The sequence below is a fragment of the Trichomycterus rosablanca genome, chromosome 2 (genome assembly GCF_030014385.1).
Source record: "Trichomycterus rosablanca isolate fTriRos1 chromosome 2, fTriRos1.hap1, whole genome shotgun sequence".
NCBI lineage: Eukaryota > Metazoa > Chordata > Actinopteri > Siluriformes > Trichomycteridae > Trichomycterus > Trichomycterus rosablanca.
In genome coordinates, this window is record NC_085989.1 from 37018394 (window position 1) to 37043311 (window position 24918).

The 24918-nt window shown below is 42.0% G+C and overlaps 1 protein-coding gene across 1 annotated transcript; it reads left to right on the top strand.

Moving 5' to 3' along the window:
• The first annotated feature begins 681 nt into the window (after nt 1–681).
• sp4 (sp4 transcription factor) lies at nt 682–23419 on the top strand. The gene is made up of 6 exons (XM_062990810.1): nt 682–951; nt 8292–8368; nt 11735–13256; nt 17329–17533; nt 19819–20018; nt 22494–23419. Exons 2-6 carry the CDS (start codon nt 8309–8311, stop codon nt 22742–22744), a joined length of 2238 nt encoding a protein of 745 aa, XP_062846880.1. The 5' UTR covers nt 682–951; nt 8292–8308; the 3' UTR covers nt 22745–23419.
• Nucleotides 23420–24918: the final 1499 nt, after the last annotated feature.

The window sequence follows — 24918 nt, forward strand, 5'->3', positions numbered from 1 at the left end:
AATGTTGAAGTAAGCACCTTGCAGAATAATCTGATACACATAATCCACATTCAAGTCATAGTTATGCTGAAGTGTCAGTGTGTGATGATCTGTGACGTTTAAATCCAAAACACTTTCCAGAACAACATCGCACATCACGCTTTATATATATATATATATATATATATATATATATATCAAAAAGTTACCAATTGCAGCATTAACATATCGTGCATGTGCAGAATTAAATAATAAATGAATAATAAGGGCACAGAGGAACGTAAAGAAGAAGTCGGTTTTTCCCCACCCGTTTTCACTTGCCCAACCCCCACATTGCACAAGTAACCGCCCTTCTTCATTCCCTTCAACCGATCATGATTACACCCACTACCAGTGCTGTTGTGCAATGCTACATGGGAACTGTAGTCTACATAAAATTTTTATGACATTTAGGATGCATTCAAAACACTTAAAAATGCAAGAAATAGTACTGCACAATACTGGAGTGCAACTTTACTATAAGTACGTGTTATACTCATAGTAGGTTCTTATGTCGCTTATGATTTAGCGGGGATTCTAAGAAGGAGAAATGACACTACAACTCCCATGATGCCTCCAGCTTCCGACGGTTAGTGCCCTATCTGAATATGTGGGCGGAGAGCAACCGCCCACAAAAGCCATAGTTCTTTTAGTGTAGCGCAAATGCAATAGTGCCGAGGAAAAATAATGTCTGTAATATATACAGTGCATTAGCAGGTCTAAGCGAGGCAAACGAAGAGCCAAAGGCGCAAAAGAGAAGTGGCGCAAAGCGCGCGTCACTTGGCTGATATTTAAATAAGAGTGGGAGGAGCTTGGCGCACACCCAGCCCTAACTTGGATTTGAGTTAGGTCGGATATCCTTTTATTCCGGATCAACAGAAAAACAGAAAATCAGAAGTCGGATCTGGTGGAGCAGAAGTGCTGGTGTGCAAGGTAAAGTTGCCTGGTGGGCTATTTTATCGGGGTGAGTGTTGTTGGTGCGCTTGGTACCGCCCTTCCTGGCGGGCGGGTGGGTCTGTGCGGCGGCGAGGCGCGGCGCTCCGGTGTGGATGTGCGGCGGCGCACCACCAGCAGCAGCAGCCATTCGCGGGGAAAAATAGGCCGTCCTTCTCCGGGCCTTTCTGCCTGCCTCTGGCTGCACACTGTCCGGCCTTTTTTTCGCGTTAACAACTCCTCTCGGGTTTTATTAATGCGGGATGAGTGGTGCGTACCCTCCCTCCCATATTATCGTCTCCACCCCTCTGTGTGTCTGTCGTTCCCCCCTCGGTGTCTTCACACGCATCTACAACCTGTCACCGCCTTCGGTGTTTCTCCTTATTAACTCTCTTTTTGCCTTTGTAGGGAACGTTGTGTTTTATAAGTTTACTTCACACACTCCTCATATACGTTTCCTTTTCCAGAAATGCTAATTTAGCTTATGTAATGCAATGCATTAAGCCTTTTGTTAGTTAGGTAATAATTAGCATATCACGTTAGCTGACCTGAGGTAAAATTTAAACCTGAGAGATGTGGTTTAAATCACACACTTTTATACTATTGTATATAAGTAATTTTAAGTGTGGTGCAAGTATTACATCACTTTCGTTTTTCTATTTACTATACTTAGTGTAATATACTTCAAATTTAAATCCTCAAAGTTGGAAGAGCTTAAATGCCAATTTTGCAGTTTGTTTGTTTGTTTATTAGGATTTTAACGTCATGTTTTTACACATTTGGTTACATTCATGACAGGAAACGGTAGTTACTCATTACACAAGATTCATCAGTTCACAAGGTTATATCAAACACAGTCATGGACAATTTAGTGTCTCCAATTCACCTCACTTGCATGTCTTTGGACTGTGGGAGGAAACCCACGCAGACACGGGGAGAACATGCAAACTCCACACAGAAAGGACCCGGACCGCCCCACCTGGGGATCGAACCCGGGACCTTCTTGCTGTGAGGCGACAGTGCTACCCACTTAGCCACCGTGCCGCCCCATTTTGCAGTAAAGTGTAAACAAAGCAGAATGTATTTTGTACATCTGCTCAACCTGTATTTAATTAAAACACTTCATTGTGTGGACTTTGTTTTGTTTGTTTTTTTCTTCTAAATACATTAAATTTAAACTTGATTGCTATCACACATTCCAAAAAACATTCCATTCTGTGTGGAGTTTGCATGTTCTCCCCGTGTCCGCGTGGGTTTCCTCCGAGAGCTCCGGTTTCCTCCCACAGTCCAAAGACATGCAAGTGAGGTGAATTGGAGATGCTAAATTGTCCATGACTGTGTTCGATCTAACCTTGGGAATTGATGAATCTTGTGTAACGAGTGACTGCCGTTTCTGTCATGAATGTGGCCAAGGTGTAAAACATGACTTTAAAATTCTAATAAAACAAAACACACAGTATGGGGTTTTTTTAATGCCATTTTTCTCTTTATTCCAAATCTTCTGGTACACATCCATACTTAGTTGATTTGGCCCCTCATAATTTATGGGAGACAGGTCTGCAATGCACCAAATACAGAGCAAGCAACTGAAGGTTAGGAATCATGCTCAGAGGTCCAACATTGGCACCTTGGCTGTAGTAGGGCTTGAACCAGTGACATTCTAGTCTATCTTAACTGCTAAGCTACCCTTTATTCTTGTCCCACCTACACCGATCAGCCACAACATTAAAACCACCTCCTTGTTTCTACACTCACTGTCCATTTTATCAGCTCCACCTACCATATGGAAACACTTTGTAGTTCTACAATTACTGACTGTAGTCCATCTGTTTCTCTGCATGCTTTGTTCTTCTATGGTCAGGAGGACTCTCCCAGGACCACTACAGAGCTGGTATTATTTAGGTGGTGGATCATTCTCAGCACTGCAGTGACACTGACATGGTGGTGGTGTGTTAGTGTGTGTTGTGCTGGTATGAGTGGATGAGACACAGCAGTGCTGCTGGAGTTTTTAAACACCTCACCGTCACTGCTGGACTGAGAATAGTCCAACAACCAAAAAATATATCCAGCCAATAGCGCCCCGTGGGCAGCGTCCTATGACCACTGATAAAGGTCTCGAAGATGACCAACCCAAACAGCAGTAATAGATGAGCGATCGTCTCTGACTTTACATCTACAAGGTGGACCAACTAGGTAGGACTGTCAAATAGAGTGGACAGTAAGTGGACACGGTATTTTAAAACTTCACCATGTCATTGTCACTGCAGTGCTGAGAATGATCCACCACTTAAATAATACCCGCTCTGTGTTGGTCCTGTGGTGGTCCTGACCATTAAAGAACAAAAGCAGGTTAAAAAAGTATTTAGAGAAACAGATGGACTACAGTCAGTAACTGTAGAACTACAAAGTGCTTCTATATGGTAAGTGGAGCTGATAAAATGGACAGTGAGTGTAGAAACAAGGAGGTGGTTTTATATTATGGCTGATAAGTGTAAGTTTTACTTATTGTGCATTTAGACAACCTTGCTGGACAGTGTAAAGATACTACTGGTGGCTTTATACGTGTCAAAGGAGGCGTTTCCTAGCCTTTGGTCCACCTTGGCCAGCAATGTTGTCTGAATGCAAATTATTTATTTATTAGGATTTTACGTCATGTTTTACGCTCTTTGGCTACATTCATGACAGGATCGGTAGTTACTCATTACTTAAGATTCATCAGTTCAAGTCTTTATGTCAAACACAGTCATGGACAATTTTGCATCTCCAATTCACCTCACTTCACCTCGCATGTTTTTGGTATGTGGGAGGAAACCGGAGCTCCTGGAGGAAACCCACGCAGATACAAGGAGAACATGCAAACTCCACACAGAAAGGACCCGAACACTGGACCTTCTTGCTGTGAGGCGACAGTGGTACCCACTGAGCCACCATGCCGCCTCATACTTGATTGAATTTGGCCTTTCATAGAGTGCCAAACACAGTTCAAGCAATTAAGTGTTAATGGTTATGCTCAGGGGTCCAGCGGCTGTGGTAGGGCTTGAAATTCTTCTAGTCAACCTTAACTGCTAATCTACCACTGCCCATTTTTCCCTTTTTCTTGCCCCAACTAATTTTTACTTACCATGCATTCAGACATTCAGTGTCAAAGGAGGCGTTTCATAGCCCTTTGCCCACCTGGCCAACAATGTTGTCTGAATACAAATTAAGACAATATTTAAGGGGGTTTTTTTCCGCCAGTAGCATCTTTACACTGCTGACTGTCAGATTCTCAACTGGATCATCAGTGTCTCTCCAAATTATTCCACCACCCATGATGCCACCTGAATTAAACAGCAGTCACTGTTGCATGGGCAAAGAGGCCACAAGCCATTTGTCCTTCCCTCTTTCATTTTCTTTTTCTGTTTTGTCTGCTGAATGCCCTGTCAGGCCAAAGTGTGCTGGTTTCTAATACGGTGTTGTCTGACCAATCAAAGGCCTCAGACTCTTGAGTAGTGGTTTTCTTCCTTGCTCATTATACAATACAACATCAGGTCCACCTGCCTATTATCTTTTCAAAACGACTCTGACCCACCGAGACATGAACTGCACAAGACATCTGAAAGAGTCCTGTGGTATCTGGTACTAGGACTTACCAGCAGGTCCTTTGACTTTTGTATATTGTAAGGTGGCTTGTCTTCAGTTGGTAAATGATGTACACACTCCCAGCCATCTACAAGACTTTTGAAAAGCCAGTCAACTTTCGTCTATTTCTTTTCACTGCAGTGTGTATTGTGACACATCCCCTCATTATCAGTATTATAATTATCTGCAATTTGAGCCACAGCAGTCCTTTTGCTGGAACATTTTGTAACGGGGCTGGATATAGCTCACTATTAAATAGTGAGGTGAATCCACACATACCTGCAAAAATGGATGTAGAACCCAAGTTGCAAATGTTCAAGGTCAAATCAAGGTAGACTAATACTGCTGCTTAAATGCCAAAAACAATAAGGGACAACTCTTTTATACAAAGTAGCAAATGAAAGTGAAAAGAACAGGGATAGCGCAGAACTAAGGACTGAATGTCACAGCATGACATGCTTTTTCGGCCATCTGTGACAAACCAGCCTTTAGAAATAAAACAGACAGGGAACCATCAGAACCTGCTGGCCCAGCTAAGATAAGATAAGATAGATAAGATATCCTTTATTTGTCATATACATGTACAGTTGTACAGTACAATGAAATTCTTTCTTCGCATATCCCAGTTTGTTTGGAGGCTGGGGTCAGAGCGCAGGGTCAGCGATTGGACGGAGCCCCTGGAGCCTTGCTCAAGGGCCCAACAGTGGCTGCAAAGCAGAGCCTGGATTTGAACCACCAATCTTCTGGTTGATAGCCCAAAGCTCTACCCACTAGGCTACCACTGTCCTGTATACATGATCAAAATGATCGACATGATCGAAAACCCTACCCTACCAACTGGCACCTTTTTCACATGAAGTGTATTTGCAGGTGGTATTGCTCTGTAAATGGCATGTCATGTTACCATTGTGGCAGTCTGCTATAATTGTGCAGTTCCATCACAAGGCCCAAAACACCTTAAAACCAGGTTGATTGAAGTGTTGATGTCCCAGGTAGTGGAAAACTGTACCAGACCGACCAATTCGGTATCACGGCTTTAAAGAAAAGGAAGAGTGCAAATCTGGCAAAAATTGGGAAAGTGGGAAACTGTGATATAAATTCCATGTGGAGTGAATTATCGCTCATGAGGCACAAGTGGTTGTGAATTGAGAGATATTGACTGATCACACACTACTGTCCCCTTTCTGCCGGCCAAAGTATACAATGCTGAGGAACTTGACTCCTAACAACATTCAGCAGCCATCTCTTTTAGGGGTGGGTTTATAAAATCGATTTTTCGATTCGAATCGATCTTTATTTGAATGATCCGATATCGATTCATATAAACGCGAGATCGATTTTTTAAATACGCCCCTTTTTATGGTGTACACGGAAATCTGTTACCCCTTTAATTTCGCGTGACCAGCCAGTGTTTTTTTGCGCAACGAGATCTGACCTGCACATCAGTTCAGCATGGCAGAAGCTCAAGTTATGCCTGGTTCACACTACACGATTTTTGCCCTGATTTTCGGTCGGCGATGGGTCAGCGCTAGGTTCAGGAGGAACTCTGTGTTTGCTCTGCGATCAAAACTCGGCTCTCAATCAATGTGAGAAACAGCGAGGGGAAACACAGGGGAGAGGTTGTAAACAGGTGGTGGAGCGCAATATAGTTTCTATCAGAATACATCAGCACACGAGTTGTACAGTATTTCTGACCTGATCGTTCTCTACAAAACTAAATATTTATTAACCTCCAACTCACTACAGAACGATCCATGCTGCTCGTGTTGCCAAATCCACTCATTCCTTTATTTTTCTCCTTTTTTCTACATCAGTGCACAAACTTTGATCTCTCGCTACTTGTTGATGTGCATGTTTGGACGTGGTATCATTAAACCTTTCATCACTTCTCACGTGTGTTTTCGTGACAAAACGTAGTTTTGGAGACCAGAGAAGCTCGCCTGTGATTCCCCCTGGTGATAGATGGTGTAGTGTAAAACCCCCCTATCACCTGTGAGTCGTGCAGTGTGAACTGTACAGCGACCCGGCAAATCAGAAAGGCGTGTAGTGTAAACTTGGCATAAGCTGTTCAACAGCCAGGTGTATGTTTACATTACATTTACAATGTTGTAGTGTGTCAGACATATAAAATAATAATAAAAAATGAATGTTACTGTTTTCTGTTTTGGATTAATTATTTATGTAAACAAAATACACAAATATTTTTAATAATGAGTGTTCTTTGTACAATTATCACATTCGTTCTCTGAACATCTTTACATATTTAAACAAAACCTGTTAATGTAACTTAAATATGCCTAATTGTGTTGAATCGAAATCGAATCGAATCGGAAATCGAATCGAATCGGGACCTTGTGAATCGAATCGAATCGATCCAGGAAATTAGTGGCGATACCCAGCCCTAATCTCTTTACACATACCAGATTCAATGACCTTTGTGTCTCTGGTAGCAATGAGTCTGGCCACTCAATGACCTATCAGTTGCTTGTGGCTTGTTCATTCTTAACGCACTGTCTGTGGGTACTCACCATGGCTGTTTTAGAGATACTTCAACCCAGTCTTCTGGCCATAACAATTCAGGTCTTTATGCTAATTATATCTGCTGCATTTAACATGTGTCCTACGAGTAACCAACAGTCCAACATTTAAAACCCTGACCATGAAACCCTAATTGTTACTATTTCGGCATTATGATGCACTTTTTGGAGGATGGTCCTAATGGTTTGGTTCATCAATCATTCTAAAAGACTTTGTTAATAGGATTCTTTTTTTGCAACAAAGTACTAATGGTATCCTGCGTACACATTTCTTACAAACAAAGCTATGGCATCTTATGCCTAGTTCACACTACACGATTTTTGCCCTGATTTTCGCAGTCTGCTCTAGATTTGCCGGCTCGGGAGCAACTCGGCGTTCACTTCCCCATCGAAACTCGGCTCTCAATCGCTATGTGTGAGCTACTCAACAACTCGATCCGAGCGGCTCGCCAAGTATATTTCTAGCATGTCAAATATCTGGATCTAAGTTGCGCGACTGGCAATGAATGTGTGCTGTGTTGAACAGCCAATGAGAACGCAAGATACAGTGTGAGGGGAAACACAGGGGAGAAGGTGTAAAAAGGTAAGACAGGGGCATAATATAGTTTATATCAGAATACATCAGCACACACAAGTTTTACAGTATTTCTGACCTTATCGTTCTCTACAAAATATAACACCAACGTTGCATTGCAAAAAATATTTATTAACCTTCAACTCACTGTAGAACAATCCATGCTGTTCCTATTTTTCCTACTTGATTTTACGCTGCACATCAGCGCACAAACTTTGATTGCTCGCTACTTGTTGACGGGCATTTTTGGATGTGGTATCATTAAACCCCTCCTCACTTCTCGCATTTGTTTTCATGACAAAATGTAGGTCGGGAGACTAGAGAAGCTCGCCTGCGATTCCAGTTGGTGATTGATCGTGTAGTGTGAAACCCCCTATCACCGATCAGTCGTGTAGTGTGAAAGCCACACTGACTTGAAAGATTCCCGATTACAAGAGATCCAGTCATGTAGTGTGAACTGTACAGCGACCAGACGACTTGGAAAGTCATGTAGTGTGAACTTGGCATTAGCTAAACCTATGTTTCGAATATAGTAATGTTAGCATGATTATATAATATGACATTATTTGGGCATAATATGAGGTTTGTGACTGTTTTCCTTTTTTCAGATCTAAAGAAAAAAGTCATGGCAACAGACGGGGGGAAATCTGGAGGTGAAAAACACAAAGGAAAAGCATCATCACAGGTACAGCATTAAAATTAGGCCTTTTAGCCCACTTCAACCAAACTGTAGAAGTCACTGTTAAAGCAGCAAAAATGATATAACTCGTTCTCAAAACCCAGCATGTTTTGACCTGGCTAGGTGCTCAGCAAACCAAATTGGCCATGCTTGTCAAGAAAAGGCCAGTTTGGTTTGCTGAGCACCTAGCCAGATCAGAACATGACATATTGAAGGCCACATACAGTGTATCACAAAAGTGAGTACACCCCTCACATTTCTGCAGATATTTAAGTATATCTTTTCATGGGACAACACTGACAAAATGACACTTTGACACAATGAAAAGTAGTCTGTGTGCAGCTTATATAACAGTGTAAATTTATTCTTCCCTCAAAATAACTCAATATACAGCCATTAATGTCTAAACCACCGGCAACAAAAGTGAGTACACCCCTTAGTGAAAGTTCCTGAAGTGTCAATATTTTGTGTGGCCACCATTATTTCCCAGAACTGCCTTAACTCTCCTGGGCATGGAGTTTACCAGAGCTTCACAGGTTGCCACTGGAATGCTTTTCCACTCCTCCATGACGACATCACGGAGCTGGCGGATATTCGAGACTTTGCGCTCCTCCACCTTCCGCTTGAGGATGCCCCAAAGATGTTCTATTGGGTTTAGGTCTGGAGACATGCTTGGCCAGTCCATCACCTTTACCCTCAGCCTCTTCAATAAAGCAGTGGTCGTCTTAGAGGTGTGTTTGGGGTCATTATCATGCTGGAACACTGCCCTGCGACCCAGTTTCCGGAGGGAGGGGATCATGCTCTGCTCAGTATTTCACAGTACATATTGGAGTTCATGTGTCCCTCAATGAAATGTAACTCCCCAACACCTGCTGCACTCATGCAGCCCCAGACCATGGCATTCCCACCACCATGCTTGACTGTAGGCATGACACACTTATCTTTGTACTCCTCACCTGATTGCCGCCACACATGCTTGAGACCATCTGAACCAAACAAATTAATCTTGGTCTCATCAGACCATAGGACATGGTTCCAGTAATCCATGTCCTTTGTTGACATGTCTTCAGCAAACTGTTTGCGGGCTTTCTTGTGTAGAGACTTCAGAAGAGGCTTCCTTCTGGGGTGACAGCCATGCAGACCAATTTGATGTAGTGTGCGGCGTATGGTCTGAGCACTGACAGGCTGACCCCCCACCTTTTCAATCTCTGCAGCAATGCTGACAGCACTCCTGCGCCTATCTTTCAAAGACAGCAGTTGGATGTGACGCTGAGCACGTGCACTCAGCTTCTTTGGACGACCAACGCGAGGTCTGTTCTGAGTGGACCCTGCTCTTTTAAAACGCTGGATGATCTTGGCCACTGTGCTGCAGCTCAGTTTCAGGGTGTTGGCAATCTTCTTGTAGCCTTGGCCATCTTCATGTAGCGCAACAATTCGTCTTTTAAGATCCTCAGAGAGTTATTTGCCATGAGGTGCCATGTTGGAACTTTCAGTGACCAGTATGAGAGAGTGTGAGAGCTGTACTACTAAATTGAACACACCTGCTCCCTATGCACACCTGAGACCTAGTAACACTAATGAGTCACATGACATTTTGGAGGGAAAATGACAAGCAGTGCTCAATTTGGACATTTAGGGGTGTAGTCTCTTAGGGGTGTACTCACTTTTGTTGCCGGTGGTTTAGACATTAATGGCTGTATATTGAGTTATTTTGAGGGAAGAATAAATTTACACTGTTATATAAGCTGCACACAGACTACTTTTCATTGTGTCAAAGTGTCATTTTGTCAGTGTTGTCCCATGAAAAGATATACTTAAATATCTGCAGAAATGTGAGGGGTGTACTCACTTTTGTGATACACTGTACATTAATTAGGGTTTTCTGCCTCTAGATTTCTCTAGATTCTCAGAATTTTTCCTTACAATCACCTTTTAAGAAGCATTGCTCTTAATCTGTTAGAGTACTTGCTATTTTTTTCAGTTAAACATTGACCCATCTTAAAGTAACATTAAAATAGCATCACATGGGCCACTCAGGTGGCACAGCAGTAAAAACACACACTGGAACCAGAGCTGGGATCTCGAATACATCGTATCGAATCTCAGCTCTGCCTGCTGTCTAAGGCTGAGCGATCACATGAACAACAATTGGCCTGTTGTTGAGATATGGGTGGGACTAAGCCTGATGGTGTCTCTCTCTCATGACTGGTGCAATTAAGACCTTTGCTGGCTGATTGATGGCACCTGCACAGAGATGAGAAAAGAGTGCTCTCAAGGTGTGTCTCTCCGTACACAACGCTGAGCTGCACTGCACTCGTCAAAGTGTAGGTGATAAGATGCATACAGCATGCTGCCCACGTGTCCGAGGGGGCGTGGGTTAGCCTCGTTCTCCTCAATCAGAGCAGGGATCGGCATTGGTGGAGAGGAAGCATGACGCAATCGGGCAATTGGACGCCTTAAAAAGGGAGAAAATGCATAAAGAAAATATATTTTCAAACATTTTAAAATAGCATCACATGGTTAATAATTGAGTGATTGAAGTTTGCCTTGTTAATAAAGTTGCTATAGTTATGATTAAATCATTTTTTAAATAATCCAGCTAATTAATTATCAGAATCAGAATACTTTATTGATCCCAGAGGGAAATTGCAGTTTTTTACAGTAGCACCCATTTATGTAAAAATAATAAACACTCTACTCTCTTAAAACAAAGAAAAAAGAAGAAAAAGTTAAAAGTTCTATACACACAATTAAATAATTAAAATGCTTACGTTATTATTATTGCACATATGAAAACTGAATATTGCACATATGAAAACTGAATAATGCACGTATGAAAACTGAATATTGCACATATTAATACTGAATATTACACAGATAAACCATAGTGTCACACATTAAGGGAGGAATTATAGAGTTTGATGGCCACAGGTAGAAAAGACTTCCTGTGACACTCTGTGGTGCATTTTGATATGATGAGTCTTGCACTGAATGTGCTCCTTTGTCTCATCACCGTGTCATAAAGTGGGTGGGAGCCATTGTTCATAATAACCTGCAGCTTAGACAGCATCCTCCTCTCCGACACTGCATTAATTACTTAAATAAATGACAAACAGGTTAATCAAATACTAAAGTATGAATTTGTTGCAGCCCTAGTAAATACAATGCGGTAGCTATAATACAATGCTATGATTACATTTTTTGGTTGTTAGTTTACAAAGACTGCGCCCCAGTTTCAAAGCAGCAAGCATGTTGAAATAGAGAAATTGTGGTTTACTCAAACCCACCCACTCTTCCTGTAATCCCACCCACATCAGCTGACACTCTGCTTTTCTTCTCTTTGTGTGTGCGTGGGTGTGCGTGCAAGAACAGGATGCACAACCGTCTCCTCTTGCTCTGCTTGCAGCCACATGCAGTAAAATAGGAGGTGTGGGCGGAGAAGGCCAGGCTGGCGTGCCCCAGCAGATTATCATCGACCCCAGCCAAGGTTTGCTACAGCTTCAGAATGCACCTCAGCAGCTGGAGCTGCTCCCTGCCCAGTTCACAGGTAACGGCTGGCAGATCATTGCCGCCTCACCTGCCGCCACCGCTGTTACCAAGGACAACACCCAGACTCCCGCCGTAGCCACAGTGGCAACAGGCACCAACATGGTACCCATCGACGGCACTCCGGGACGAAAGGTGAAACTAGCCGGCGCAAACAATGCATCCATCTTGCAGCAGCAACAGCAGCAGCAGTTTCAGATCATCCAGGTGCAGAACATGCCGAACGCTACAGGAGGGATCCAGTATCAGGTGATTCCGCAATTACAGACTGCAGACGGGCAGCAGATCCAGATAAACCCAAGCAACCCTACAACGTTCAATATTCAGCCTGAGCAGATTCAGCTCATTACAGCTGCTAACAATCAAGCCATACTTGCCACTACTCCAAGAGCCACCACAGCCAATGTTGTCTCTCAGAACGTCACCAATCAGGCAATTCCGCTGCAGATTCGCCCTTCATTTCCACTTCAACTGCAAACTATTCAGGGCTCACAGGCCCCTTTGGTCACTACAATACCCATAAACATTGGTGGTGTCACCCTGGCCCTGCCCATCATTAATAATGTGGCTCATGGTGCGGGATCGGTGCAACTAGTGCAGACAAATGACCCAAACTTGGCAAACGGCAACCAGTTCATCTCGACCCCCGTGACCAGTGTGGAGTCTACATGTGGGACCACTAGCACAACCATATCAGTAGGTGGAGACTCTGTGTCTGCAGATGCCACAGCATTAACTTCAGTCTCTGTGGCAGCAGATAGAGACATCAGACCCCAGTCAAGTGAATTCGAAAACCAGATTACCACTCAATCCAACGGGCTACAAGCAACAGCCGCTGAGCAGCAGGCCCAAGTGCAGCAGTTCCACATTGTCAGTCATCCAGTGCTTCAGCAGTTCCAAATCCAACCCCAGCAGCAGCAACAGGCAGCACAGCAACCCCAACAACAGCAGCAGCAGCTGGTCCAGAGTGCCATCCAGCTTCAACAAGCTCAGACGCTTCAGCCGCTCCAGCAAAACGTCCAGCTGCAGGCCTTTCAGAACCCAGCACAGGTCTTGATCCGGACGCCCACCCTTACACCCTCTGGTCAGATTAGTTGGCAGACGGTGCAGGTACAGAATTCCGGAGTGGCTCAGCAACTCACCCTGGCTCCGGTGGCCTCCAGCCAGAGTGGTGGTGCATTCACACAGATTGCACCTCTTGCAATTGGAGGGACACCCATCACCCTTAACACAGCCCAGCTTACATCAGGAACAGGCATGCAGACTGTCAACATAGCAGGTCTGGGTGCTGCTGGGGTACAAGGGATGCAAGTGCAGGGGATGCCACTTACCATCACTGGAGTGCAAGGTAAGAACGTGACATATTGGTCGGTATACATGCTGAAATTTAAATGATGGATTCTTGCACTCTAGGCTAGTACATTGTAAGGAGTTGTACCTATTTTAAATTGATTCATGATCTTTGAAGATGAATTAGAGCATCATTTGCAAGCCAGGCTTTCGCATCCAACATCAGTACTCAACACAGCAAAAGCTCCTTTAAATAAATGGGCACAGCTTCCCACAAATACACCCCAAAGATTTATGAAAAGCCCTTCCAGAAGAGTGAGACTGTTATAAATGCAGCTCCATATTAATACCCATAGTTTTGGAATGAGATGTCCAATAAGCTCATGATCAGGTGCCCACAGTTTTTAGGCTATATAGTTTGGACTTGCATTATTCACAAATAGTGATTAGTGAATTTAGCAGGGCCCCACTAAATTTTCTTGTGCATATGTGCTTAATTTCACATATGTGCTTAATTTTTAAAGATCACAGATTTCACTGATATTTAAAGTGCCACATTTTGTTCATAAATTGACTTATAGAATAAATGAAAGCTACAGTACACAGCACAGCCTATCTTAACGGTTGACTGTAAACCTAGAACATCCAGCGACAGTCTCAAATACAAAAATACTTCTCCCCCCCCCCCCCCCCCCCCCCCTTCATCCACAGAATTGGTTGTGAGTTTCCCAAACTCAGTTACCTGAGTCCTTTTTTAAGCAGTTTTTAGCTGCTTTAGACTTCGACATCTTGTACATTTTGACTTACCTGTAGTGTGCTGACAATATTTGATGTATGTATTAAGTGCATTTTGTCCTTGAAATCCATTGAAAACTGTGCTTCTTTACGCACATGATCATCTCTCTGTAGTCTCTGTGCTGCGCCTCAAAAGAACAAGCCAGTAAAGTATTATGCTCCCGATAGTTTGTCTATGTACAGTTTATTTCTTAATTTATAAACTCAGCAAACTCTAAAAATTCTTGGTTACACAAGGATGCCTCATAGTGCAAATTAACCAGTAAACGTGAGGCACCTGAATGCTCTGCAAATGAAAAACATTAAAACGCTAAACACAAACCTTACATTTTAAATTTCACATGGAAATTACACATGGATATTACATGGAACAAGCTCATATCACGGCCGTAATTTGGGTAGGGCCTTACATATAACACATAAAACCTGATTATTTTGCTTATAAAAATGACCTATTATTAATTATATACAGTATTTTAAAGAAAATGTTACAAAATATATTTTTATAGGAACAGATAATATTCATTAATTGTGAACCTGGTGATGCCAGGTTTTTAAACATTACCAATAATTACAATCAACTCAGGTAGTCACAATCAGCTATTTTATTAGGCAATTTTGTAATAATCTTGGTAAACCTATTTGATTTTATTAAATGAAGCACATTCAACATTAGTATACCATCATACCAGCATACCATCAAAAGAGAAATACTAATAGTCTAGGGCAGATACACATGTACAGTACAATAAAATTATTTTCCCATATATCCCAGATAGTTTGGAAGCTGGGTCAGAGCGCAGGGTTAGCCAGTGTGTAGCACCCCTGGAGCCGAGAGGGTTAAGGTCCTTGCTCAAGGACTCGTCAGGAGTCAAACCAACAAGGTTTTAGTTGGTAACCCACAGCTGTACCCACTAGGCTAATGATTAACTTTACTCATTTAAGATATTGATATGAGTACCTCCAGCAAGAGGGAGGTGGAGACACTGATCACAGTTTTAGGTCAATCACCTCTGACATGCAAATCATTATTAGAAGGGTTACACTGACACTAATAGGAAAGTAGAGGTGGTCGTAGTGGTAGCAGTAGTAGCAATATAAGTAGTTTTAAAAGTAGCAGTAGCAGTAATAGTAGTAGTAGCTGTGCTAGTGGTAGAAGTAGTTGTAGAAGTAATTTTGGTATTTAAAGTACTAATAGCGATATTAGTAGTAGTAGTAACAGTTTTATTAGCAGAAGTACATTCACACCCCCTCTGTGCAGTCTTTTAACTGGAGTCCCACAGCTTTTTGTATTTTGTCCTATTCTATTTTCCATACAACCCCCCTCTTAGTTAATTCATATCCTATCATGGCTTCTTTTAACATTTCTGGATAGCAAGCTGTCCTTCTTGGCTCATGTTGCTAGCCTGACAAGATCATGCCTGTTCTTTATCTAAAACATCAGAAAGATTCCACTGTTTCTCTTTCTCAAGCCACTCCGAATCCTGTCCAGTCTTTTGTCATTTCAAGTCATCTCCCTCCTAGCAGGTCTTCTCATGTCCACTGTCAGACGTCTGCAACTGATTAAAAGTGCAGTGGCCCCTCTGGTTTTTAATGAAACACTGCTCCATCACCTCTCTACTGCGTTAGCTGCCCGCATTCAATTTAAAACAATGATGCTTGCCTACAAACTAAAAATGGACCAGCTTTATTCTACCTAAGTGAACTCTTTAAACCCCTTTCTGTACAACGTAACTTTTGAGTCACACGTCTGGCTCCTTTTGAACCATGTGTAAGGGGAGACAGGCATTAAGGCTTTTCAAAGTACTTGCAACTGTCGTGTTCTTTCAGAAACAATTAGACATGAGACAACTGCGAACTAAACATGCAAGCTTTATTAACGTAACTTTTCTCAAAACTTCCATTACAAGCAGTCTCAAGCACACTTCTCACAAACCCCACCCATCTGATTCCTATTGGTAGATATTGATTAGGCTCCTCATCAATCACATGTAATATACACATGCATATCACCACAACTTCCTCCATCTTGCTGTCTTTAAAAGATAATTAAAAGACCCACACTTTAATAAGCACTTCCATAGAAACTAACCCTGGGCGCGTACTAATTTGTCTTTCAGAAGTAGTAGTGGTAGCTGCAGTAGTAGTAGCTATAATAGAAGCAGTGATAGTAGTAGTGCAATAGAAGTTGTAGCAATAATAAAAGTAGTGGCAGTAGAAGTCTGAGAGTTCTTCAAAAAGTTTCCACACTTTTTAAACCTATTTATTAGAAACTTCAAAAACAAATGACATCACTTTTTTACTGTCACCTTCTGATGCATTTTTACCAACTTTTTAATGCCATCAGCAAAAAATACTTTGGTTGAGCGTGTAGCCACGGATGCACTGCTGCTTTCACATCATCATCACATGAAAATCTTTTCCCCCTTCTTTGAGCGTCCAAAAAGGTGTAAATCCGGACTATAAGCTGTCACTCAGTCTCTCAGACACAACCAATTACTACTCCTCCTGTCCTCACCGTTTCCAACCATATATAAAAGTGTGGAAACTTTTTGAAGATCTTCATGGTAATCTTCAGTAATATTGACGTGTCAGTGACATTATAGATGACATCCTTCTGCAAGGTTTTGTATACATAATAAAGTGACTTGTCATTTTCTAAAAAAGAAACCCACTGGAGCTGTGATGCTTGAAAAGTGCCTGTGGCAGACTGGTTTTATCTCTGAATAGCACTTTGTTATTTGAGCACAAGGTTGATTTTATCACCGTTTTGCCATAAGCCACTGCAGGTGACATGTACTTAGCTCTTTATGCTTTTTCTGTTCGTTAATGTATTTCTAGGTGCAAATGTGCCATTCTATAAAAGCAAACTTTAAACCGAAACCTCAAACAGTCTGTTCCCGAATATGACTTATAGGATGTAGCATTACTGGTGTAGCTATTACATCTAACTATTCATTCATTCTTTGTCTGTTTTACCACCACATCCTGTTCAGTGTTGCAGGGGATCTGATTCATAGAGCGAGATGCCCACAGTGCTGATTCTCAGCGTTACCCACTGCGCCACCATGCCGCCCTACATATAATCAGTGTTTTACCTATGTTTGTTAATGTTGTTCTCTTAATAATATAAAGTTGCTTTAATTATATGCAGACAGGTGACACAATCTTATAAAGTAGTACATTTATTGTGACACCTCCTGCACACACTTTGAAGTCTCACTTAAAATACACTTCTCACTTCCATGCTACCGTGTTACTTTAATTCCCTACGTTCTTGTAGAAAAAGCAAAAAGTAGGTTGAGTTACTAAAAAGTGCTTTAATTCCTCTGCAGGCCAACAGCAGGGCCAGGATGGTGTTAAAGTTCAACCGGCTCCAGTCACCGTTACTGTGGGCAACATAACCAACGCCAGTCTTAACGCAGTAAGTCCAGATCAGCTGGTACAGGCGCAGAGCCCTTCGGAGCAGGAGGGTCAGCCGAGCAAGAGGTTACGCAGGGTCGCCTGCTCCTGCCCGAACTGCAGGGACGGAGAAGGCAGGTGAGTGACTGACTCAGACTGAGACTAAATGATTTTTGAAAGGTGCGCATTTTTTCCTTCCTGTAGTAGGAGGTTTCATTATGATTCTGAGTTTTAAGTAAGAAAGGGAGATGACTTAACGTAAGAGTAAGTCACATACAGAATCATTTAATAACCACAAGTCAGATCACCAGGTTTACGTGCACTTTAGTACTATAATGGGAAATTTCTACAACCAGATGTTTCCTGTTCTTTAGTATCATCTATGAGTTGTATCTAGAAAGTTTTAGTTTAATGACATTTTCCAGTAGTATGGTGATAGCATCAGTAAATAAGTAGCTTGTAAGTATGAAACAAAAGTCTTGCAAACAACCACATCATTACATTTTCTTAGCTCCCTACAGTCATCAGCAGCTGGTTTTTAAGATCATGTCATGTTCTCAATTTAGAGTTATTAGCTGCGTCCGAAATTGCATACTTGCAGAGTACATACTAGATTTGAGGAAGTACACACCGCTCGGCCGGTAAAGAAGTACGCACTTTCAGTACAGAAGTGTGCAGTATGCACGCAACACCCCTACGTACTATGTCCGCCATCTTACCAACGTCAAGTGATGACGTAATATCACCATAGTTACAGACCACGTGCTCATTACAAGCCCCTCTCGCCAAAATTTTGGATATTTATCGTCTTTTTGCGCTAATCATAACGTTATTTAGGGTTGTACGCAATAATAACATTTTTATTTTGTTTATCTTACTTACACTTGTAAACAGAGGACTCTCTGTTTTCCGCTCAGTTTCTCAGTTTCTTCTTCCGCTTCGAACGCCTACGCAGCTCCAATTGAATTATGGGATACATTAGTTGACCGAAATTGTGCATCGTTTGCATACTCAAACATGGCTGCCCAAAAAGTAGGTCATCCGGGTACTTCTCGCGTACCTTTTTATGTATACTATGGATTCGGACATACTAACCGCTCTCAGATACTGCTTTCGCATACTATTCAGTATGGAAGTATGCAATTTCGGACGCAGCTATTAATTGCATGACCCGTGCTGGATGTGGATTCCATGACGTGATGAATTGGGATTTGGTGCCAACTGAAAATATATTCCACTGAAAAGTAGCATATATTTGGTAAATATGCAGATTAAAATGCCCCTGTCCTACACCCACCCCTTTCAACTGACAAATCTTTGTTACATTACATGTATTTACATACTAGAGTGTAATACAGTCTCTCTAGAATATCACAGCCCTTTTAAAGTTTTTATTTTGAGAGAATAGTGTGTCTAATACACAGCTAAGTCAAAACATTAAGAGCGCTTCCAATGTGCAGTCATGCATTTTTATATTAATTTTTACATTTTTTTCTTAATCTACCTCAATCCTTAACCTTTTTACCTTAATCTACTTGGATTCCATTTCTTACAATTGCAAACTTTCTGCTACTGATGCAGCCCCCTGCACCTGATCAAGGTGAGCAGCAGACACACTACCCCTCCAATATGTGTGCTGCCACTGACCGCTTTTTTTACCTGCCAGAGGCAGGGTCTCACAGAGCACAGTGTCATGCCACGCTATCCATGATCAGGCATCTCAACCAGCCACCAGAGGCCTTAATTGCAGCAGTGATGAAGAATCCTTGTCGTGTCTGTGTAGGTACCCGGCTAGTGGTGAGTTCGTGCATTAGAGCACTGAGCCACCCAAGCGAAAATGAAGGAAAAGTATTTATACTGATAAGCCAAAACATTTAAACTCTTCCTTTTCTCAAAAAATGGCACATTTGCTAACATACAGGGATCATTTATAGAGATATAATAAATGTTGGGTTGATGGTTGTTACACATAGTACATGTGTTATTGGCAGACATAAAGACCTGAGTGACTTTGATAAGGGCTAGATCATTATGGCCAGATGACTGGGTTGAAGTGTCTCTAAAACAGCAAGGGACCCCCACAAGCTGCCATGGTAAGTACAAACCAACAGTGGTCCAAGAGAAGACAAGCCATGAACCGCCAACAGGTTGGGTGCCCAGATCATTGTAATACTGGCAACAAGATGAATGTGTCACAACACATCAGACCTCTCTTGGTATGAGGCTGCATAGTCACAAGTGCCCAAGCTAACTGCTATCCATCGTAGAAACCACCTAAAATAGTCAACCAAGCATCATAACTGAATATTGTGGTGAAATGACGAATTAACATAAATCTGTGATTCCTAAATAATATGCTCTTTCATTTTATATTGCTTTAAAATGTTGGTAATTGTGAAATAAGGTTTTCATTTTCTTAACAGAAACAACACTGATCCTTCGAAAAAGAAGCAGCACGTGTGTCACATGGAGGGCTGCGGGAAAGTCTACGGAAAGACGTCGCACCTAAGAGCTCACCTGCGCTGGCACACCGGAGAGAGACCCTTCGTCTGCAACTGGATCTTCTGTGGCAAGCGCTTTACAAGAAGTGACGAGCTACAGCGGCACCGCAGGACACACACAGGTAAATACACAAACCCCCTTCCAAAATAAAAACGGCTCACCGATTTATAAAATTCATCATTTTCAGTAACCAGAGTGCAAGTTGGGAAAACACTTTGTACAGACACAAAACACTTAACATTTACTTACTAGCACTGCCGCCTCACAGTAAGAAGGTCTTGGGTTTGATTCCCAGGTGGAGAGGTTCGGGTCTATTCTGTGTGGAGTTTGCATGTTCTCCCCGTGTCTGTGTGGGTTTCCTCCGGGTGCTCTGGTTTCCTCCCACAGTCCAAAGACATGCAAGTGAGGTGAATTGGAGATACAAAATTGCCCATGAATGTGTTTGACATTAAACTTTAACTGATAAATCTTGTGTAATGAGTAACTACCGTTCCTGTCATGAATGTAACCAAAGTGTGTAAAACATGACGTTAAAATCCTAATAAATAAATAAATAATCACTTACTCATTTACCCCTTAGGGCAATTTCAAGTCGCCAGTACACCAAGCTTTTCACATACAGTGACCTGAGGCAAAGACTAAACCTAGATTTATGCAGCAGCCACACCACCAAGGGCCCTGGAGCTGTGCAGCACCCACACTCCCTGCTGCATCACCATTCTGCTTGGTTTACCAGTGATAACTGTATTGTATTATGCCCATTTTTATAGCAACAGACAACTGCTGCAGTTTTTCAGCATTTGGGATAATAATCAAATTCGTTGCTTTATCCTGGACAGGGTCACGGCGGGTCCAGATTCAGTGGGTGCAAGGCAGGAATACCCCACATAGGGCACTAATCCATCACAGGGCTTCAGCCATCTTTTCAGACATAGCCAATCACGTCTGTGTAGACACCCGGCCAGCCAAAAGCACCACGGGGATTTGAACCAGGATCCCATTTGGGATATTAACAAAGCAATTCCTTCCTTTATCAATTGATTTATCCTGCTCAGTGGAGCGTGACTCTCAAAAACACATGGCACAAGACAGCACAACACACTCACAAACAAGATATAAATATGTAAATATAATGGAGTCACACATGCTGAGGCTCTCTGTAAGAATCCGTTGCTGGTAAGCACAAAGAGGCTTTACACCTGTTTGAGGAGCGGCCAGTTAAAAACATGTTTTGAATTAGTTTCTATCAGCTGATGCTTAATTTTACTCTCTAAGGGCTACAGATGAACAGCCATCCCTACCCACTTAATGCACAATCATAGTCCCAGCTGCACTTGTAGCTCAAACAGGAAAATGTAATGTATTTATATTATTTAAATAATTAATGATGGAACTATTACGCATTAAAATCATAAACGGGGAAGCTGTGCACCCCCCATCCCAATTTTCCTCCCAATTTTCCTCCCAATCAAGTCATATCCAAATACCCTATCCCATTACGCTTCCCCTCTACTGCTGCTGACTTCCACTCTGACTGAGGAGATTCGTAACTGACACACACCTCCTCCAACATGTGTGCAGTAGCCGACTGCATCTTTTGTCACCTGCACAAGGCGAGTTCATATGTGGATCAGCTTTACGCACTCTGAGAGACACACCCTGATCCCCTTATACACTGTCTCTGTGCAGATGTCATTGCTCAGCCAGCAGAGGTTAAAATTGCATCAGTTATGAGGAATCCTTTCCGACACCCTCCCTGTGAACAATCCAATCATTGTTTGCGTAGGTGCCAGCATGCTGGTAGTAGAGCTGAGATGCAATGAGTTTGAGATGTCAACTCTGATGTGCTAGTGTGTTTTACCACTGCACCACCTGAGCTTGGTTCTTTCTTTTGTCAGTACAACACTGCACTTGAGTGGCAGTTTTGGTGCTGTTCGTTTGTTTATTAGGATTTTAACGTCATGTTTTACACTTTGGTTAGTCGTTACACAAGATTCCTCAGTTCACAAGGTTATATCGAACACAGTCTTGGACAATTTAGTATCTCCATTTCACCTCACTTGCATGTCTTTGGACTGTGGGAGGAAATCGGAGCACCCGGAGGAAACCCATGCAGACACGAGGAAAACATGCAAACTCCACACATAAAGGATCCAGACACAGAAAGGGCCCGGACCACCCCACCTGGGGATCAAACCAAGGACCTGCTTGCTGTGAGGCGACAGTGCTACCCACTTAGCCACCGTACCGCCCGGCACTATTGGTGCAGTTACCTATACTCTTTAATACAGAATGGGTTATAGGTCCTCTCTTGTGAACAGAGTTTCATGAGTCATCGATAGCGCTCCTACAGGTAGAAAATCCGGTCAGTCAGAAGCCATGCTATTAATAATGATGCCATAAGTGGCATCATTACAGCTGTCACTGCACCAGACTGGACCGTGGAAACTGCTGCATTACTAAACCCTAACTCTCTACTGTCATCACACTCTGCAGCCTGCCAACTCAACCCTGTTTAGATTGTTTTTGGGGATTGGAAGGAAAGAAAGCTTTGCACACACTCTGAATGGCTGTTCTGTGTTTTTGTGTTGTACAGGTGAGAAGAAGTTCGAGTGTCCAGAATGTTCCAAACGTTTTATGAGGAGCGACCACCTGTCAAAGCACATTAAAACCCACCAGGGCAAAAAAGGAGGTGCGGCACTGGCCATCCTCACCACAGAAGACATGGAGGACGAGGTGGAGGAGGCGCTGGGCTCGCCGAGAATCGTCACCGTGGCCTCCATCTCCCAGGATTCAAACCCGGACACGCCGACGACGTCTAATAACCTAGGGGAGGAGTTCGAGTAGCTTCGGCTTTGACTAATCTGCTGAAAGCACCATGTTATATATTGGCTTTTAGTTATATATTGGCTTTTAGTTATATATTGGCTTTTAGTTCTGTTCCCTTGTTTGTGTTTTTGATTTTTTTTATGAAAATGGACAGCTCTCGGAGTGTATTTGATTTCTTATGAAAGTGTAAACTATGAAATATTATAATAGAAAATAATGTAAAGAGGTATGAATTTAATTGGTTTTTAAAGGCATACAGTAATGCTATTGGTAACGAGAAGGATGTCTGTATGTCTTACAGCAGCACAAGGACAAAAGTACGAAAATCCATTATGAAGCGTCTTTCTTTAGGATTAAATTGTCTCTATGCACAATTGTATATCTTCTACAGATGAATTATGGCTTGATTATTAATTATATTACGATTGGAGAGGAGGATAGACAAGGCAAAAGCAGTGAGCAGGTTGGTGCTGGGTGGGTTTTGAAAGCAGGCAGGGATAATGAGTGTTGATCTGAACTGCTCAGTTTAAATATGTTGGATCAGTGGTGTAGTCAAGGCCTTAAACACATTAACTAAATACTCACTTTTATAGAGCTGTAAACAAGTTAGAAGTTAGGAGTAACGAATAGCTGCAAAAAACTTACTATTTCGGACTGGACTACACCACTCCTGTACCATTCCTGTTCTTCACACAGCAGAGATGATATCCTAGCAAGAGAAAACATAAATGCAGGCAAAAATATTTTTTATTTCTCATTATAAGATTATAACCTTTTATTCTTTGGATTGCTCCTTCTGTGCACTTTGGTGCCATTTGTCTGCTGCACACTGACCTTGCTGGCTCACACGCCTCCTCAGACACATATAGCCAGTGGCGGATTCTTACAGAGAGCCTTATATGCTCAGTTGAAACAAAAAATACTTATAAAACAATGCAGAAGTCGATAATATCTAGTTTGACAGATTTTTCATTAGCACAGTGTATTGGCATTTTGTTCATTAAGGGTTCTTTGAAAAAAGAAATATTTTTTAGGTCATAATGAGAAATATAAGAAGCATTTGCCTTTATGTGGGATGTTTTATAGTGGCACCGACCTCTCTTTGTGTTCTCCAACCTGCAGACTGTTCAGTGTGATATTCTTACATTTACACTGATCTAAAAAAAAATCAATAATGGTAAAACACAATACATACAAAAGGAATTTAAAGCACATAAGATGTAAGATGTTTATAAAGTAATACATTCCTATGAGTAGATGGTAGGCATTGGGATAAAAGGGAAAAAAGGTGGAGGCAAAAAAAACAAATTGGCTTCCTAATATTTGCTTGTGTGTGAAATGAAAGCAATACTATAAAGACAATCCTAGTAAAACATGTTTACATTAGTATGAGGCAGAGTAGACTACTCTATATGGCCAAAAGTATTCGGACACCTGACATCCTGTTTCAAAAACAGATAGTATTAAAATAGAGTGACCTCTGTGTGATCTTTTAACAGCCACTCTTCTTAGAAGGCTTTTCACAGGACTTTTGAGTAAGTCTGTTGGAATTTGTGCCCATTCAGTGAAAAGAGCATTTATGTGGCTGGGTACTGATGTTGATGGGTACTTACTTGATTGACGTTCCAGTTTGATTGGGGCTGAGGTCATGGCTCTGTGCGGGTCACTGGAGTTTCTTTAAACCAAGCTATGGCTGATACACATAAATTTAAGGATTATGAGGCGTGTCCCAGTACTTTTGTCCATATATTTATACGTACATGCATACATACATACATACATACGCGTGTGTATATAAATATAAACAGCCGGAGAGGTCTTTTGCATCTCAGAGTCATATAAACTGTCCTACAATGCCTTAACACAGAGTGCAGTACCACTCCATGATGAATGAGTGAGTGGGGGTGGTTTTTGGGAAGAGACGGGGGTCTCCGGCTAAGAAAAAAATCATGTACAGTTGCACATGGCTGACCACGTACTTCTTTTATATTACAGTAAACACTGTGGCCAGTTAGCAAGTCATTTTTAATCTGGATCAAAGGTTTCTCAGTATGAATTTTCATTTCACAGTTATTTCTCTCCTGATTTTAATAATAATAATAAGACACACAAATGTTATTTTCATAATGTCAGTGTCGTTCAGGTAACTTGCTCTACATTGCTTCTACAACTGCGACCATCTTCTGCTTCTT